Below are 17,214 nucleotides of genomic sequence, written 5' to 3' on the forward strand. Positions count from 1 at the left end.
CCTGGATCAATTTACTTGGGCTTGCGGGACTCGGGCTGCAGGGCTAAAAATAGCCGTGTAGACGCTCCCATTTGGGCTGGAACCCGGGCTCTGAAACCCAGTGAGAGGGGACAATCTCAGAGGCCAGGCTCCAGCCCGAGCAGGAGCGTCTACGCTGCTGTTTTTAGCCATGCAGTGTAAGCCCCACGAGCCTGGGTTGCTTGACTTGGGCTCTGAGGTTTTCCTTTGGAGTGTAGACGTACCCTTAGGTGCTTTTCAAAACGTTGCCCTGAATCAATTTAATTTACCTCTGCATCACTCCTTGATCAGACTGATTTTAACCCAGCACCCTGAGCTCTGGATCCCACATTTGCTCGGCTCTGGCTGCAGGTGCTTCCCTGAACAATCGAGCAATGCGATCACCTCAGTTCCCTGGGCTGCCTTCGGGGCCCCCGCACTGCCGCCAGCTCTCGCCGGGGGAAAGACGGAGCCTTGAACTCGGGGCTCGGTGGGCGGATGTGCGAATCCTCCTGGAATGTCTGCGTCGGTTTCGTCCGCCATCAGAGACCTTGGACGGGGGGGTTGGATTCCCTTGAGGCAGAGCTTTTCCGGTCTCCTTTGGACAACGACTTTTCCCCAAGTGCTGCCCAAGTGTGGCCACTGGCCACGTTCCTCCAGTCTGAAAATATCCCGTGCCCTTGACCTGTTGGCCTGGCGGAGCAGGGCTGGGCTGGCTTTCCCAGGCTGCTGGCTGAAGGAATGCTGTGGAGGATGTACCCTCTCCAGCTGGTTAACCCCTGGGGCCTCGGCCGGCTCCCGTCCTCAGTGTGTGCAGAGGATCAGGGCTCTCACCCCTCATTTCCCAGGCCAGGGATTCTGCAGGCAGCTCCGGGCCAGACACCATGGGCAGGCCGCTGGGGCTGTGTCCAACCCTCCCTTGGCTGCAGCAGGAGTCACAGGCACCGGCCAGCATTACTCCAGACGCTGGCCGAGAGCTCGATGAAGGCCCCTGATGCATGACGTGGACTGGCCCAGCCCGGGTTTACTCTCCAGTCACCCGCCCAGCTGGCCGCTCTTGACATCCCCTCGCCGTGTTTGCTGCCTCTCCGCTGCCATTTCTGCCACTTGGGTGTGAAACTGCACGCTCCTTTGCTGGCTGCCCCTGAAACCCAGCCTGCGTGCTGCGACCTATCCGCGTGAGTCACCCTGGGCACCGGATTCCCGCTCTGTTCCTGGCCGGGCTGGTGGATCATCTGGCAAGTCCAGGAAAGGGTCAGGAATTCCAGACCCCAAAGAGCAAATAATGGGCTGAGAGGGGCCCTAGCCCTAGATCTCCATCGCTGCCCTGGTAGGTGACTGATCGCTGCCTCCCTGATGCTGCTTCTACCAGGATTTCGCTGGGAAAGGCCTCTCCACGGACCCCTCGCTTGTGATTGCACTAGCCCCCAGGACAGACACCTCTGTTGACCCTCCAGCCTCTCGCAGAGGTGGGGGAAACCTCTTCCCTCGCTGGTGGGATAGTCTAGACTATGGAGCTGTGCCGCTGTGGGGTGGATGTACCACTCATCCTGCTGTCCATGGGGACGAGACATGGGCTGAGGGGGCTGTCAAGGAGCAGGTGTCTTAGAAGAAGGAGGGGCACTGATTTACCATTCTATTTCCCATGTTCTCATCTAGCTCCTCTATCTCCGGGACTTTCGTCTAGTCACCGTAATGATGCCTTGCCAGTATTTTATGTCCATAGATCTCCCAAGTTCTTTGCAAAGGAGGGCGATAACCTTAGCCCCATTTTAAAGAGGGGGAAAACTGAGTCACGGAGCAGGGCTGTGACTTGTCCAAGGTCATGCAGCAGTAGAGCTGGGAATAGAAGGCAGGTCTTCTGAGTTCCTAGCTCAGGGGTGGGCAAACTTTTTGGCCCAAGGGCCACATCTGGGTATGGAAATTGTACAACGGGCCATGAATGCTCATGGTTCCCAGCCAATGAGAGCTGCGGGGGCAGCGCTTGGGGCCGGGGCAGCGTGCGGAACCCTCCAGCTGCCCCTACGCATAGGAGCCGGAGGGAGGACATGCCACTGGGTCCAGGAGCCACGCGGAGCCCGAGCATGTGCGGAGCAGGGCAAGCCCTGGACCCTGCTCCCCGTCAGGAGCTTGAGGGCCGGATTAAAACATCTGAAGGACCGGATGCGGCCCCCGGGCCATAGTTTGCCCACCCCTGCCCTCGCTGGTGCGTTAGCCATGAGGGCACGGTGCACTCCCCCTCTCCTGGGAGGAGCGGTTGACTTTGTAACGTCCAGCCAGCCACAGACAGGCACTGGGGCAGCTCCTGCCTCATTGCACTGGAGCTGCAGCCCCCTTCTGCAACCCCCGGGCGAAAATGTGCTGTCCAGAGCGGCACTTGCTCTGTGAGATTGACGCTGCAGCCGCCAGGCTGTCCCAGCCGCCTCCGGCTGACTCAGGGTTCACGAGCAGTTCTGCTTCCCGTTTTCGTGCTGAAAGGAGCGAGGGGGGCTCTTCCCGGAGAGCGGTGGGGGCTTTGAGCGGGGACGAGCGGGTCAGAAAGACAACGAGCAGCTATTTTGCTGTTTGGAGGAGAAAAAAAGAAAGAGAGAGAAGATACTTGGCCGATTTGTGTGAACTCATCATCCGGGAGGAGAGTGGATGACTCAGGAGGCAACAATGGAGAATAACTAGGTCACTGGTTCAAATGGGAGCCCCCGTTCAGATAGTTCCGGGGGGCATGGGGTGAGGGTTTGGGCCCCCCTCCAGATTATTCGTAGGTCTCTATGCTCCATGGTGGCCCCTGCTTTTTGCCAGCCCCAGACTTTGGACATGGTCATTAGGAAAGCAAACTTTGCTTTCCCCCGCCCTTTGAATTTTTCGGCAGTGACGCCCCTGGGAATTGGGATTACGGGAACTTTTCATCTCCAAGGCACTGGTTCATCTCTAGTGCTGGTCAAGGAGCGTGGTGGGATTGGGGTAGGGAGCTGCTTGCTACGTGGCCCCCCGTTCGAACCCCGCCTTTCCCCACCCCCAGGCAATGTGGGAATGGGAGGTGGCTCAAGGCTCCGGGTTCAAATCCAACCCAGGTTGCTAGTGACACGAAATCGTCACCAAATTGTTCCTGAGTTGGAGGTGCTTTTCTGAGTGCTGCTTTGAATGCTGGAGTCCTCGAGGGGTTTGTTATTGTAGGGTTGCTCATGGGCATACTGGTTTGTTATTTTCTGGTTGCTCCTGGGCGTTGGGGCTGCCTATGCAGGCTTGTTGTTGGAGGGTTGCCGGTGAGCACAGGGGCAGCATGCGCAGGTTTATTATGGTAGGGTTGCGGTGGCAGGATGCCTTGCCTTTATAGTTTCACAGACTCCAAGGCCAGTAGGGACCACTGTGATCCTCTGGTCTGCTTTGTTATTGTAGGGTTGCTGTTGATCACTGGGACGTTGGCACTGGTGCAGGAACAGGGGCTCCTAGCCACAAGGCAAGAAAGCATCGCTGTGGTTGATTTGGATAAAATCTGTACAGCGGATTACAGGGGCCGATAGCAGAGACCCATGGAGAAGGGTCTCACCCATTCAGGGCCGTCCAGCCGGGGCGGGGTGGAGTGGGTAGACACCCCTGTGTTACCGTGAAGAGCGGATCTGGGCACCTCTCCTCCTGGATTCGCGTGTGGAACCGCCTCTGAACGTTAGCAGCTGTGAGGTGTCGGGATAATGGGGGGCTGGGTGGCCTGGAATCCAGCCCTTCCCAGGAGAGTGAGGGGTTAACGGCGGCCGAAGGGAGCCAGGCATTGGAGCCAGCAGGGTGGGCACCTCCTCTTGCTAATGGCCGCGTCTCTGGTTTTCTCTCCAGGCTTTGCGTGGCTGGACTGGCCCTGGCTCTGGTCCTGCTGACAGCCCAGCTCTGCCAAGGCAGCCGGAAGGTGAGTCACCAGACCAAGGACCTTACAGCTGGGCGGGAGGATCGGGGTGGGGGCGGCTTGGGAAGCACAGACGAGTTATCTCGCCAGCCCCAATGTGCATCGCCACCTCCTGGAGTCACAGGCTTCATCACCAGCAGGGAACCTGCCTGGGGCGTCCCTCTTGGGATCTGCTGCTGGGCTAGTGGAGATAGACCTTGGCCCCCTCCCCCAGAGCCGGGCTGGCCCCGCAGGGCTAACGGGGATAGACCCTGGCCCCCTCCCCCGGAGCCGGACTGGCCCACAAGGCTAATGGGGATAGACTGTGAGCCCCTCCCCGGAGCCTGGCTGGTACATTAGGCAGGGTTGGTGACCTGGAGACCTTTCTCCTGGAAAGCATTGGGGAGGTGCCCCTTAGGGGGTGCTCTCCCTTCTGTGGGGGTGACGCCGAGCGTGCTGGCTGCACCTGATCAGTCACAATCTCCTGGTGCTTTTTGGGGTGTTGTACTGGCCAGTCCCAACTGGAGGTAGATGGTGTTCTCCCTCCATCAACTCCCTTGGGGCTGGGTATGTTGTACTCCAGCACTGCATTGCCTGGGGTGTTGCTGTGGGCTGTTAAACAGCTGCCATGTTCTTCCCCAGAAGTAGCTAAAATCAGGCAAAGCAGGAGCAAGTGGGAATGGTGGGGCAGGGATAACCCCCTGGGGCCTGGTTCTCAATGACGGTGCAGCTCCTTTATGCTATACAGGCAGGAAACATTCCCCTGAGAAAGCTCTCATCCCGGGGCCTCCCCTGGCGTAAGCATCCTGCGCTCGCCCTGCTCCCAGCCCCCCTCCCCCCCTCCCCCCCAGCGACGGACCTGGGATGTTGCTAAGGCACACTGTGCTCTGGCTAGTCTCTGCTTCCCCCAGCTCATATGGGGCTGTGAGAAGCAGAGCATGAGTTAGAGCAACCTCAGGGCTGCTCTAAATTACACCGAGGGCCAGGCAAGGCCCTGTGTGCAGGGATCACAAGTACAGTGGAAAGTCACAGTGTTGCCAGAGCAGCTGTGGGGGGGCTGTCTCCTGGGTGGGGACTCCTGGGTTCTATTCCCAGCTGGGAGGTGCGGGGAGATGGGGTCTAGTGGTCAGAGTAGGAGGGGTGCTGGGAGTCCGGACTCCTGGGTTCCATTCCTGATTCTGGAAGGGAAGTATAGTCTAAGGGTCAGAGCAACCCCCCCAACACACACCCGGATCCCACCCTTGGAGGAACAAGTAAAGATCAGGCCCTGGGTTAACCAGTAGCAGAGGAAGGTACAGAAACAAGTGGGAGAAAGAGGCTTAAGCTTGGCTCCAGATTCTGCCCTGGGATTTGCATACGCTGTGGGAGCTGCGTGCACGCGGCACCGAACAGGGATGGGAGAGCACCAAGTGAGCGAGATGGGCAGGTTTCTCTGGGCAAAAGGCCGCTTCCTTTTGCCAGATTCTCCCCTGGAGGGGCTCTGCAGGCAGCCTGCATGTCAGGGCTGCTTGCGGGCTGGGGGAGAGGCAGGGGCAGGGGAGACGTGCATTAAAACACAGCATCACATCACGGGCCAAGTCCATGAGGAGCGGGATGCTGGAGGGGAGGGCGGGAGCTTCTGAACCACCGTCATCGAGGAAATTCCCAAAGAGCCGAGCCAGCGCGGAGTGTCCTCCCTGCGGCCTTGGTATGTTGCAGCGAGCGCTGGCGGGGGCAGGAGCAGCATCTTGTCCGCGTTAGGAGTTTACAGCCCTTGGAAATCAGCAGCAGTCTGGGCTGAGGGGGAAGCCAGACGTTCTGCGGGGTGGGGTGGTTCTGTGTGTGTTTTCTCCGGGGCAGCGTTGCTAACCCAGCCGCGTGTCGCAAAACGGACCTTTCCCTGGCTCTGCCGAGCAGTCCCCGTGCCCCCCCCAGCGTCCTTAGGAACCAGAGGCCCCCAAGCAAAAGCCAAGTCGTGAGCTGATGTTTGCCCTTTGCCCTGCACGTTGTGCACAGTCAGTGAGCGCCACACGCAGCTGCTCTGATCTGCTGGCGTGCTACGCCCGCTTGGGCACACCGCCGTACGAGGACCAGCAGTTGGAGGATTGGGCCCACAGCTGGGGGAGTTTGGGATTTGGATTGGCGGGCCCTGCTGGTTGGGGTGTGCGGCTGAGGGTTGGGGACAGGGGCTCTGGGTGTCACTCAGCAGCTGGCAAAGCCCCCCTTTTTACAGCAGGGGAAACTGAGGCACGGCACGGGGCCGTGACTTGCCCCAGGTCACCCCGCAAGAAGTGCTTGGACTAGAACTTGCGGGCCAGGCCAGTGCTCTGCCTAGTCGGACACAGGATTACAGTAGCACCGAAGGGCCCCAACTGGGCTCTGCAGAGACACAGAGTGCGAGGCAGTCCCTGCCCTCTTGCTCCCAGTCTGAACAGCCAAAGGGGAAACTGAGGCACGATAGCCAGCCACAGTCGCCCAGTGGGTCAGTGACAGAGCTGGGACTAGAGCGCTGTAAGCAGCCTCCCACCTCTGGCTGGGCAGTCTAAGGGCTGCCCCAGTGCTCCAGGGAGGTATCCTTGTGTGAAGGGGCAGCGGGGCTGTACTCAGCTCTGCCCCCACGGCTTACACTGCACGGGTAGCTATGCTTCTGAGCGCTGGAAAGGCTCTGAGGCATCGTGGGCCTGAGCCCCAGCAGGCGTAAATCAAGATCGACTCCACTCGAACGGCGCCCGTTGACGCCAGCAGCAGACTTGGCCCTCAGCTCTCAGCCTGACTGTGTCGGTCCTTCAGGTGCCGTTGTTCTCGGGGGGGGGAAGGAGAGTGGGCCCCAAATCCTTTGAAATATCTTTCCCTCCGCCCATCTCCACTGCTTCTCCGGCCCAGGAGGGGGCAGAGGAATGTGCTGGGCACAGGGCAGCCGGGTCTCGGTGTGGAACGCCCGGCCGGCGCTTTCCAGTGTCCCTGGAAATGAAAAGAAAAACGTGGGAAATTTCTGATGCGGACACGGGGGCCTGGACAGGCTCGTGGGGGGAGGTTGTGTGACGGGGGCGCTAGATCACTGGTTTGAATGCAGCCTGGGGCGTTACTGGGAGACAGTCATTACGCCCATCTAGCAGCTGTTTGCTGTTGGCCTGCATGGAATGAGTTGCTAGTTCTCAGCCTAGGACCAGTGTTTCCCAGTGGCTAGAATAGTGGAGAAGGACTCCGGAGACCCAGGTTCTACCCCTGACCGCCTCTTGCTCTGCCTCAGTTTCCCCATCTGTCAAATGGTGATAAGATCCTCACCTGCTTTGCACTGTGCTTTGAGATCTCCTGATGAAAAGTGCTCTACAAGCGCCAGGGGTCATTGATGCTTCCCCTGGAGATGCTGAACCTTAGCTGAATCCCCTTCCATCTTTTTGATGAATGAGCTACAAAAAATATATATAGCCCGCCCAGTGAAGCTTGCGGGCTGTAGCCAGGCTGGCCGGCTTGATCTGAGCCATGAGAGCAGAGGCCCCAAACTGTGGGGCGCAGGAGGAACGGTTGTTGGGGGGGAGTGGCAGTGCTCTGCTTTGCACTGAGTGGGTTTAACAGGCCTCTCCCCTCCCCACGGTACCTGTGCCCTCGTTAAAATCCAGCCAAGCACTAGTGTCTCCTGAACCATGCCAAATATTGGCGAGCACGTCTGTTTTCTTAATTTCCTTTTTTGGCGAAGGCTGAGCCCTCCAGCCCAGGGGCCTTTGGGATGCTGTAGTGAGGAGCAGCGAACAGCTGGGCAGCGATAAACTCCCCCGCCCGCTCCCCACAGCTGGACCCGCCCCGGCTGACGTGGGATTGTCCCTCTGTCTGAGGCACCCGGGAGAGGCCAGGCCAGGCAGAGCCAGCTGAGGTGGGGGGGACGGGAAAGGACCCCACGTTTCGCAGCAGGGATACAGAAGGAAAAGCTGAGTGGGCGGGTCCGTGCCCCTCGTCCCGGCCCGCTTCCCTTCAGCCCCGTCTTTTGGCTTCTCTTCCCCCATCTCTGGTCTCTTCCCAGGTAGCAACCCTCCTGCCGCCGGATCCAGGAGGCTCTCCCTGCCCACCTACGTCTTTCCGTCTGTCTCAGCCCCAGAGACCTGGGCCACAGCTGCCCCTTGGCACCCAGCGCCATCCCTGAGTCCTAGCTGGCATGGGGCTGATGGGTCAGGCTTTCAGCTGTGTAGAAGGGATGAGAGCCCCTGGTCAGATGCTCACGGGGTGGAGATGGGAGGCTCTGACTGAGGCCAGGCCAGTGGAGTTGAAGTCCCCTGCTCTTCAGAGCCATGGCCAGCCGGAGGGTGTGAGATCCCAGCTGGTACGGCAGCGTCACCTTGGCCTGGAGCTGGGGACAGGCCCTTCCTGCGGGAGCCCCACCGGTGACAGGGCCGTCTCCTTGTGCTCTTGCAGGTCCCGCAGCGGACGTCTCGGCAGGTGCTCGAGGAGGACGGAGATGGAAACCAAGTGGCGGGCGCCTGGAGCGGCTGGGGCCCGTGGTCGTCCTGCTCCCAGCCCTGTGGGGTGGGGGTCTTGGAAAGGGTCCGCACCTGCCTGCCCCCCTATCTGCGAGCCCCCTGGGGGGGCCCTCATGGCCCACGCACGTACGCCCAGCCCCTGTACCCAGAGGAACGGGCCAATCCTTACCCACCCCGGCCGTCCTACCCCCTTCACACTGACGGGGAGTCAGGGGCGCCTCTATCCCCACCGGGGCCTGCCTTCCCCCTCCACACCGGCTCTGCCCTCCCCCTCCACAGCGGCCCCAGCCACACCCGGCCGGCCCCCCCTCCTGCCCGCTTCGGGCCCCAGAACAGATACATCCGCCGCGAGTCCTTCCCCGCCGAGCAGCTGCCTTCGTCCCCGCTACGGGACGCCTCCTCCCGCCCCTCCAGCCGCGGGAGGGACCCAGCCCTCGCCCCCGGAGCCCCCAGGCGGGAAGAGGACCCGTCTGGCAAAGCAGGCGCCTCCAGCCGCAGCCTGGCCCACTCTTCGCGTCGGCTGCGCCACCCGGACGCTCCCGCCACCTCCAGCCCGCAGAGGCCCTCCAGACGTGGCGGCGCGGCCCCGGCGCGGCTGCCCGCCCAGGACTCACTCCCGCTCTTCAAACCCGAGCGGCAGGGCAGCCACCAGGCGGGCGGCGCAGCCGGCAGCTCCCGACACGGTGCCCTCGGGTCCAGGTGGGCGACGTCCCCGACACAGGAGTCCCGCGCCGCCAGGAGGTGAGAGCCGGGTTCCCCCATCGGTCCCCCGTGGCAGAGCCTGGGCTCGCAACCTGGCCGGGGTGGGAGGCGAGGGAGAGGGAACCGGCTGGCTCTGGGCGTTGGGTCAGGTGCCCTTTGTCCGCCAGTCACTGACTGGAGGGCGGGGGTCCCGGCACTGTTCCTGCTGCCCTGGCCTCTGCTCTGAAGCCCCCCGCCCAGCTGGGAGGCTCGGATCCTAACTCCCATAGGCACCAAAATACCTTGGATCTGGGCATGGAGGCAAAAATACCTTGGATCTGGGCATGGAGACCATGGTGGGGTGCAGGCCCCATCTCTGTCCTTGCCCTGGAAAATGGAAACTCAGGGCCTGGGTCCCCAGGGCCGCCCACCCGCCACGGCCCCCAGGGCTAAATCCACTCAGAGACTGAAAAGGAGTCAGCTGATCCTCACTATCGTATGTCAGGCCTTATCTGGAATGCCCCGTGGCAAAAGCAGGGAGAGAGCTCAGATCCTCCCACTCCAGAAGCCTAGCCCCACCCCCAATAAACTGTGGGAGAATCCCCTTGAGCTGTGTGCAGTACAGGGCACGTGACACAAGGCGTGCCATTCTGAAGCCAGTAGGCACACACGTTAGCCAGCTCCCTCCTTGCCCACTGTCCTGGGTGGGATGCCCATTCTAGGGGCAAGAAGACAGGTGGGTCCCTGGCTCCCCCTTTGCTCTGTTTATGCAGGGCCTGTAACAACACTTCCCCCCCATTGCAGGTCTCGAATTCGAGAGTCCATCAAACCGGGAAAATATGGCTACGGGAAGGTGCCCTTTGCGCTGCCCCTGCACAAGGAGGTGGCGGAGGGGGGCACGCCACGGTTCAAGAGACACCCAGGGCCCCCGAGCGACCAGCCACCGCTGCCCACCAAGACTCCCAAGCGCAAGGCCAAGGAAACCCCCCGCCGGGAGAAGGAGCCGCCGGCCAAGGGCGAGCACCATCCGCACCACAGGCAGAGGAAGGCCGTGCCGGCGGAGGACTCTGTGCAGCCCCGGCTCCAGGCTGGAGCGCTGGCAGAGAACAGCTCCGAGCTGGCAGGGCATAGGGCGAGGCCCAGAGGTGGGGGAGACGGGCCCGCTCCACACCGCCAGCCCCACACGGCCGAGCAGGGCAGCGCTGGGCCACTGAAGGCCGAGGCCCCAGCCAAGTCCCACGCAGGCCCCTCGGCGGATGAGGCGAGTCCTGGAGAGAATTGGGAGCCGGCAGCAGCGCCCCCAGAGCCACGAGGGGACCGGCATCGCACCGCGGAGGGCACTCCCCAGCCGGGCCTCTCTCCCACGGAGCAGGTTGGCTGGGCTCCGTCGGCCACTGTAGGGCCTGGCGGGGGAGAGCCAATGGCTCCGGAGGAGACAGGTTCACGGGAGTCGCGCCCGAGGGCGGGAGCGCAGGCGCCCACCGAGCGAGGAGGAGGAGACGGGCTCGGGGGCGCCACAAGGGGCACCCAGCAGTCTGCCCGCCCTGGGACACCCGTGGGAGAGAGGGCCCCAAGCAGCGGCCACGCCCCTCGGCCACGGGGGGAGCTGCGCCTCACGCACGAGGTGCTGAAGAACCACAGCTCCACCATGGAGGCACAGCGGGAGCCCAAGGGACACGGGGCAGGGGGTGGCCACAAGGAGACACCAGAACTTGGCCACCCCCATCCCCGCTCCCACCATCGGGCCGCAGGAGCACCAAAACCCGGGCCTGAGGCCACCCACCTGGCCCAGCCAGAGGGAGCAGGCCCTGCTGACCCTGCCGCACCCTCCCATCTCCACCAGCCGGCCAGGCCCCGTGTTCAGAGACAGAACGAGTACCGCCCGGGCGGCTACGGCACCCGGGCCTCCCAGAGCCTCTTCGTGGAACAGCCCTCGCCTCACCGGCTGGCAGAACCGGACATCTGGCTGCTCCACCGTGGCAACCCCGTCCAGTTCCAGGCCAGGGGGCAAAGGCCCAGGCTGGGCCTGCACCCGGGCCGCGAGGTGCCCCAGTGGAATCTCTACGACCCTGGCACAGAGACCTTCCACTGCGAGGGGGAGAGCAAGCAGTTCAAAGCCTGCAGGCAGGAGGTAAGGGCCCCTGCTTTCCCTACAGAGGCGCTGGATGCCTCCCCCTGGTGGGACTAGAACTTAGAGCCCCATGCTTCAAACCCCCTACAGGAGAATCTCCATTCTCCATGAGCAGTATAGGGCATAAGACACACAGGTGATCAGCTCTGCTTCCCTCCAGGAGCGGGCAGTGCTGGGTACACATGCCCACCCATTTTATTACAGTATTAGCCACCCCATCTTACAGGTGAGAGGGGCAGCAACTTGCCCAAGGTCACCCAGCCCATCCGGGAAAAGAACCTAGGAGTCCTGACTCCCTCCTCCTCCACTTTAGCCAGCGGGACCAAACTATCTTGTAGGGTCCGTGTCCATTTAACAGTAAAAGGCTTCGAGTCCATCTAGGGAAGCAGCCGCCAGCGAAGCGGAGAGCGTCTGAGCTGGGAAGGCAGACAACGAGCAATTTGGTTGCTAATGGGGTTTTTCGTGCCAATTTATCCTTTTTTTTTTTTTTTTGGTTTAATAAACAGTGAAAAAATACACAAATGTCAGGCCCAGCCGGTTCCAGGCGAGCCCCGCTGCCGTGCTCCGAGAGCACAGGGCTTATAAATCACCCATCCCGCTCGTTTATACAACACCGGCCAAACCTCCCCCATTGGCTGGCGGGAACTTGCTCCTCTAAATAGCTGTGAGGGCTGGAGGTGCAGGACGGGGCCCAGGGTATGCTGGGAGAGTTACAGGGGCTGTTGGGAAGAAGTTATTTAGGGGCCCCATTGTCTGGTGACTTGAGGTCATGTGGTTAAGGGGAGGGAGCCAGGACACCTGGGTTCACTCTGTGAGGGGAGTGCGTTCCAGTGGTTAGAGCAGGGAAGGGGGCTGAGCGGGGAATGTGGTTTGACGGTTAGAGCAGGTGACTGGGAGGCAGGAGTCCTGGGTTCTGTTTCGCTGGTTCTCTCTGTGGCCCCGGGGTAGTCGCATCCCTTCTCTTTGCCTCAGTTTCCCCCCGTATAATGGGACAGCCCTCTCCTGCCTCACTGAGTGCAACTCCAGGAACATTTTTAAAGCACCTGGAGATCTTCACAGGGAAGGTGCCCAAACAAGGCAAGCACTCCATGGCAATCGCTCCCCCTTTCTGGCAAAGAACGTGCATTCACGGCCCATAGCATCTTTCCCTGCAGCTGGGACCTCGAGGGCTTTGCGGACACAAGGGATTGATTCCTTCCATTGAGAGATGGTGGGATGGGGGGTGGCTACGCAGTATAAGGAAGAAAAGGGATGGGCAAAGAGTGGAAGGAATGGGGTAGGAGAAGAGGGGAGGACGGATGCTGGGGAGGAGAAAGAAAGGATGATGAGCATCACATGAGCAATCCCTGATGAACAGCTGCCATGTCCCACCCCAGAGGTGGCTGCAGTTTGCCACTGAGTAAGCAACCTCTGTTACAGCGTTGCTATGTGGCCCTTGACCAAGTGCTGCCCCCCCACTCCAGAGGAGGCCGCATTTCGGCAGTGCACAAGTGATCTCTGCGCCGCGTTGCTGTTTAGCTGGTAAAGACCTGCCATGCCCCACCCCAGAAGCAGCTGCATTTCAGAGTCCAGGATATTTGTATCTCACGTTGGTGGCGGGCACTGATATAGCAACACGCGCCACCATGTGGAGACCTGCATGGCGTCTCCTAGCGCCAGATTCAGCTGCATCCCAGCTTCCTTTCCCTTCCAGCCGTGCCCAGCCGACCAGCCCGACGCCCGAGCCGTGCAGTGTGCTGCCTTCAACACCCAGGAGTTCATGGGCCGCCTCTACCAGTGGGAGCCCTTCACAGACGGTAGGGGACTGGGAGCCGGGACTGGCATTTGGTTACGGGGCAGGGGGAAGTCCAGTGGACCCTTGTGCGGTACCATCTCATTGCTCTGCCGTGGCTTGGCGTTCCCAGGGGGTGCCTGCGTTTTTGGTGGGCTGGCTAGGGGCCCCCTCTGGGCCCGCTGCCTCTCCACAGCTCTGCCGGTGCCCCTCAGTCCCGACCCGCAGCCCCCCTGCTATCCCAGCCCTCCCCCCTCACTCAGATCTGCCCGTGCCCCTCAATCCCGACCCGCAGCCCCCTTTGCGGGTGGAGTCTGCGGCTCCCCACTTGCACAGCTTTGCAGGTGCCCCTCAGTCCTGCCCGGCCACCCCGCCCTCCCGTTCCAGCCCAGGGGCTGGCGCACAGCGGCCTCGTGCCATGACCAAAGTAGGAAAGCACCGGGCTCCTTTCGCACAGAGCCCTGAGACCAGGCTGTGGACCAGCCCCCCACTCCTGTGTTTAACCCCTCGGTGCTTCCAGCTGGGATGGGCAGCTTTGCTCTCCGATGGCTGTGGCCCTGAGACCCCGGCCTGCAGCTGGGATTGGCCTTCGCTGCTTTCTGCTCCCTCCTCCCTGGCTGACGGTGGCACTGCAGAGGGGCCCTGGGCTCAGCTTCATCCTGGACTGGTTTTATCTCGGGGGCTGTTGGCTGCGGCCCCTCTCGCTCTCTGGGTCCTTTCCCCTTCCTTTGCTCCCGCGCGGGCGCGGGCAACTGCTCCCACCCCGCCTCGTTCCTGGTGGCCGGGTTTGGTCTCTGCACCTGGGGGACATGTTCTCCACAGCCAAGGGGCTGTCGGGCCTGTGTACACACACGGTGACGGATGGGCCCCAGCTGGGCCAGGGCGCGTCTATCCTGTCGGCTCCAGGGTGACCCAGGCTGACGGGTGTGAACCAGAGATGTGTCCACATCTCCCAGCCAAGGGAGTGGGTCACAGCGCTGTCTGGTGGCGCTCAGCTGAACCTGGCAAACTCATTTCACTGGTGATGGAAGCACACTGCCCTGCTCCCTCGGCCGAGCAGGGTGTGTGCCGGGTGTCCTTGAGAAGCCTTTCCCACAGCCTGGGTTGCTCTCTGATGAGCCGGTTAGTTCTCAGTGCTCTGGAGTGTAACCCGGGCCAGGGGTTTGGGCAGGGGGCAGTTTCGTGGGTGTCCTGTTGAGCACGGCAGCAGTTCGGCGGCTGGCGTGTGCAGAAGCGTGATTGGGTGTATCTGTGTGCGGCATGTGGGGCAAGGATGGTGCCTGGATGGATCTCCCTGTATGCTTTGTGCGTGTGTCTCCGGCTGTGTCCACGGGCTCCTCCCTGCATGTACCGCATGGATCTGCGTGTGTGTTTCATGTGAGCATGGACTGCGTGTGCCTTGCTGGCTGTGAGCATGTCTGCAGGGAAAGGGCCTTTTGTCTCTTAAATCACCGCATCCAGGGCACTTTGGAAGCCAATTAGCTGGAAAACTTCTCTCCAGGGAGGCTGTTGTACTAAGGAAGGGGGTGGGGGGTTCCTCATGGTGGGGGCTGGGGTCCCAGCAGGGCGCTGGAACATTCCCATTTCCTGCCTCAGCCCCTGACTCTCTTGCTCTGAGTTTGCTCACTTCCTTTCGCTGTGTCCTCAGCAGGAGTGCGGGAGAGGGGGCACGGACTGGAGGGGGTGAGGGGTTGCGGGGGGGTGGGGGGGCACAGGCGGGTGGGAGGGCAGGACCTTGACACCTCTCAGGTCTCGGGGGCAGCTGCAGCAGGGCTGGATGGGAATTAAATAATAATCCATAAGAGCACAGTGTCAAACTTTGGAAAACAATTTGCTTTGAGTTGGAGACAGTTCTGATCCAGAGAGGGTCCGGGGGGCGGTTCTAATCTGGGGGGACCAGGCACCAGTTCTGATCTGGGGGAAGCCAAGGGCTGGTCCCAATCCAGGTGTTGTGTGTCAGGGAGCAGTTCCGATCCAGAGGGAACCAGGGGCTGCATCTGATCCAGATGGGCAGGGCTAGTTCCAATCGGGGGAGGCGACGGGCTTGATTCCAATGCCGATCTGAGGAATCTGATCTCGGTTCTGAGCCAGGGCATCGCAGCCAGTTCTGACCCGCGGCACTGGGGTCACTTCTAATCTCATTCAAACTGGTTCGTCCGGTCGCTGCTGGGAACCCTGGGGGATCTTCTGTTAAATCAGTCACCACTTCTGGGTGCAGGCAGCAGCTGCAACCCCAGCCACTGGCTCCCTTTCTGAAATGCCAACCCCTGGGCCCCACGCCCCTCCCAGAACCAGAGATGGAACTCAGGAGTCCCAGCTTCCCCCACCTCCCACTCACAGCACTAGCTGATTTGAGGGTGAGGAGTGCCCAGGAAACCCCCTGACAGGAGCCCCTCTGTGCCCCACAGTCCCCGGAGGCCGAGACCCAGGCTGGAATATTTCAGCACGAAGCGAATTGGATGGAGAAAAGTCGAAGCTGGCTGGGGGGGGGGGGGGGGGGGAGTGGAGGTTGGAGTCAGCCCCCTATCTCTGTGCTGCGGTGCCCGCTCCACCCACCCTTCCCGCCCCTGCTGTCTGTGCCAGGCCCCCTCCTCCCCCGTGTCCATGGCACGAGGGCTGGCAGGTGTTTTTTGCCGAGTTCGGCAGATCCAGCCTTTTCGGCCGTAATCCCCTTTCTCATGGCCGATGGCCTGTGCAGTAATCACCGAATGGCATCAGCCCCGCGCCCGATCTGTTATTCTATGCCCTGCCGGGGCTCTCTGCCCAGCTCGGTCATCAGGCAGGACAGGGGAGCAGGAATCCAGAACCCACTCTGGGTGCCAGCGGGAGCCCCACGCCTTGGGCCCGCTGGCTGGCTGCCTTCCCCGACTCTCTTCTTCTTCGGTCTTTTCTTTCATCTTCTCTTTTATGTCTCTGTCATTCTTTTTCTCCTTCCTTTCCTGCATTGTCTCTTCCTCCGCTCTCGTCTCTCTCCTCCATTCACGTTTCTTTCTTTCTTTCCACTCCCCCCACCCCCAGCTGGCACCCTCCATCCCTGCAGGACCCCTTTGCAAACAATCCCCTGCCAGAGCTGCCTTGCCCACCCTGCTGTGCTCTCCCTCTCCCCCCACCGCCATGTCCCCGGAATGGCCCAGGTCTAACGATGTGCATAGCAAATTGATTAAGCGCTGGAAGATTTATAACCAGCTGACGCTACACTGTTCATTGTGCACCGGGTGCAACAGAACCAAGGGCTGTGCACATCTGAGCCCCCAGCCTCTCTGCCTTCCCTGGGGAGAGCCCATCTCACGTCTCCACCCTGCAGCCGAGGGGTTGCCCCTCTCCCCATGCCCTGCCCACCGTGGGTCTGGCACTGGGGTGGGGGTTGTAAGCCGTCAGGCTGCTGCCAAGGGGGTCTGTATCAGATTCTTTTTCTAAACCCAGCCGAGCAGCTGGCAGCAGCATCTCTGTTAATGACTCTTCGTCCTTCTCCGGCCCTGTCTTGCCGAGGATTTCAAAGTGCTTTACACAATGAATCAAACTCCCTGGGAGGCAGGGATCAACCATGTCACAGGTGGGGAAACTGAGGCACAGAGCAGGGGGATGCGACTGGCCCAGTATCACACAGCCCGTCAGTGGCAGAGATGGGACTGGAACCCAGGAGTCCTGGTGCCCAGTCCCCAGCTCTAACCACAGGGCCACACTCCCCTCCAAAAAGCCAGAAATAGAACCCAGGAGTCCGGACATCCAACCCTCCCTGTCCGTATCCCGGGGCTCTGGCATGGGGTGTGCTGCTCATGAGTGGGGGAGCCAGTTCCAGGGCAAACGGATCTCTGAGCTCGCCCCAGAGCCAGGTAGCAGGGCCCCCTCCCGCTGAGCTGAGCCCCTGAGCCAGGGTGTGGGGGACTGCAGGGTAGCTAACGACGCCCTGAGCATTCATTAAATAGTGTTATCAGCGGGTGCCGGCCATTTCCCTGCGCTCGGTGCCGCAGGCCGCCTAAGCAGCTTTAGCCAGTTAATACAAGGACACGACTTATTAACGGCTCTGCACGGCCAGGGCTGGACCAGCCTGGAGTCCATGATTAGCTCAGCTCAGCTGGGGCCTTTCCGAGGACGGGCTTTTGCTAATCCAGTTCCACGGCAGCATCAAAGGCAGCCACCCCCACCCGGCGCCTCTGGGGGATAATTTCCAAAGTGAATTTGCTGGTACCACTACAGTTCGGATCCAGCGCTGCCTTATCCCCAACTCCCAGTGATGGGCCCATGGGGCGGGAGGCTCATCCCTGTGGATTGGGGCCCAGATCTCCGAATGAGTCAGGGCCCCAGATCTGCT

At 61.3% G+C, this 17,214-nt stretch overlaps 1 protein-coding gene across 3 annotated transcripts in view; it reads left to right on the forward strand.

The window, feature by feature from the left end:
• The window catches only part of ADAMTSL4 (ADAMTS like 4), a 60,362-nt gene that overhangs the window by 20,834 nt on the left and 22,314 nt on the right, over window positions 1-17,214 (forward strand). For all 3 annotated transcript variants that reach the window (XM_043535350.1, XM_037883146.2, XM_043535349.1), the window contains 4 exons: window positions 3,823-3,892; window positions 8,255-9,060; window positions 9,805-11,131; window positions 12,825-12,927. In XM_043535350.1, coding sequence (XP_043391285.1) covers window positions 3,823-3,892; window positions 8,255-9,060; window positions 9,805-11,131; window positions 12,825-12,927 — 2,306 coding nt within the window. The remainder of the gene's footprint in view (window positions 1-3,822; window positions 3,893-8,254; window positions 9,061-9,804; window positions 11,132-12,824; window positions 12,928-17,214) is intronic.

The sequence above is a fragment of the Chelonia mydas genome, chromosome 24, assembly GCF_015237465.2.
Source record: "Chelonia mydas isolate rCheMyd1 chromosome 24, rCheMyd1.pri.v2, whole genome shotgun sequence".
Lineage (NCBI taxonomy): Eukaryota > Metazoa > Chordata > Testudines > Cheloniidae > Chelonia > Chelonia mydas.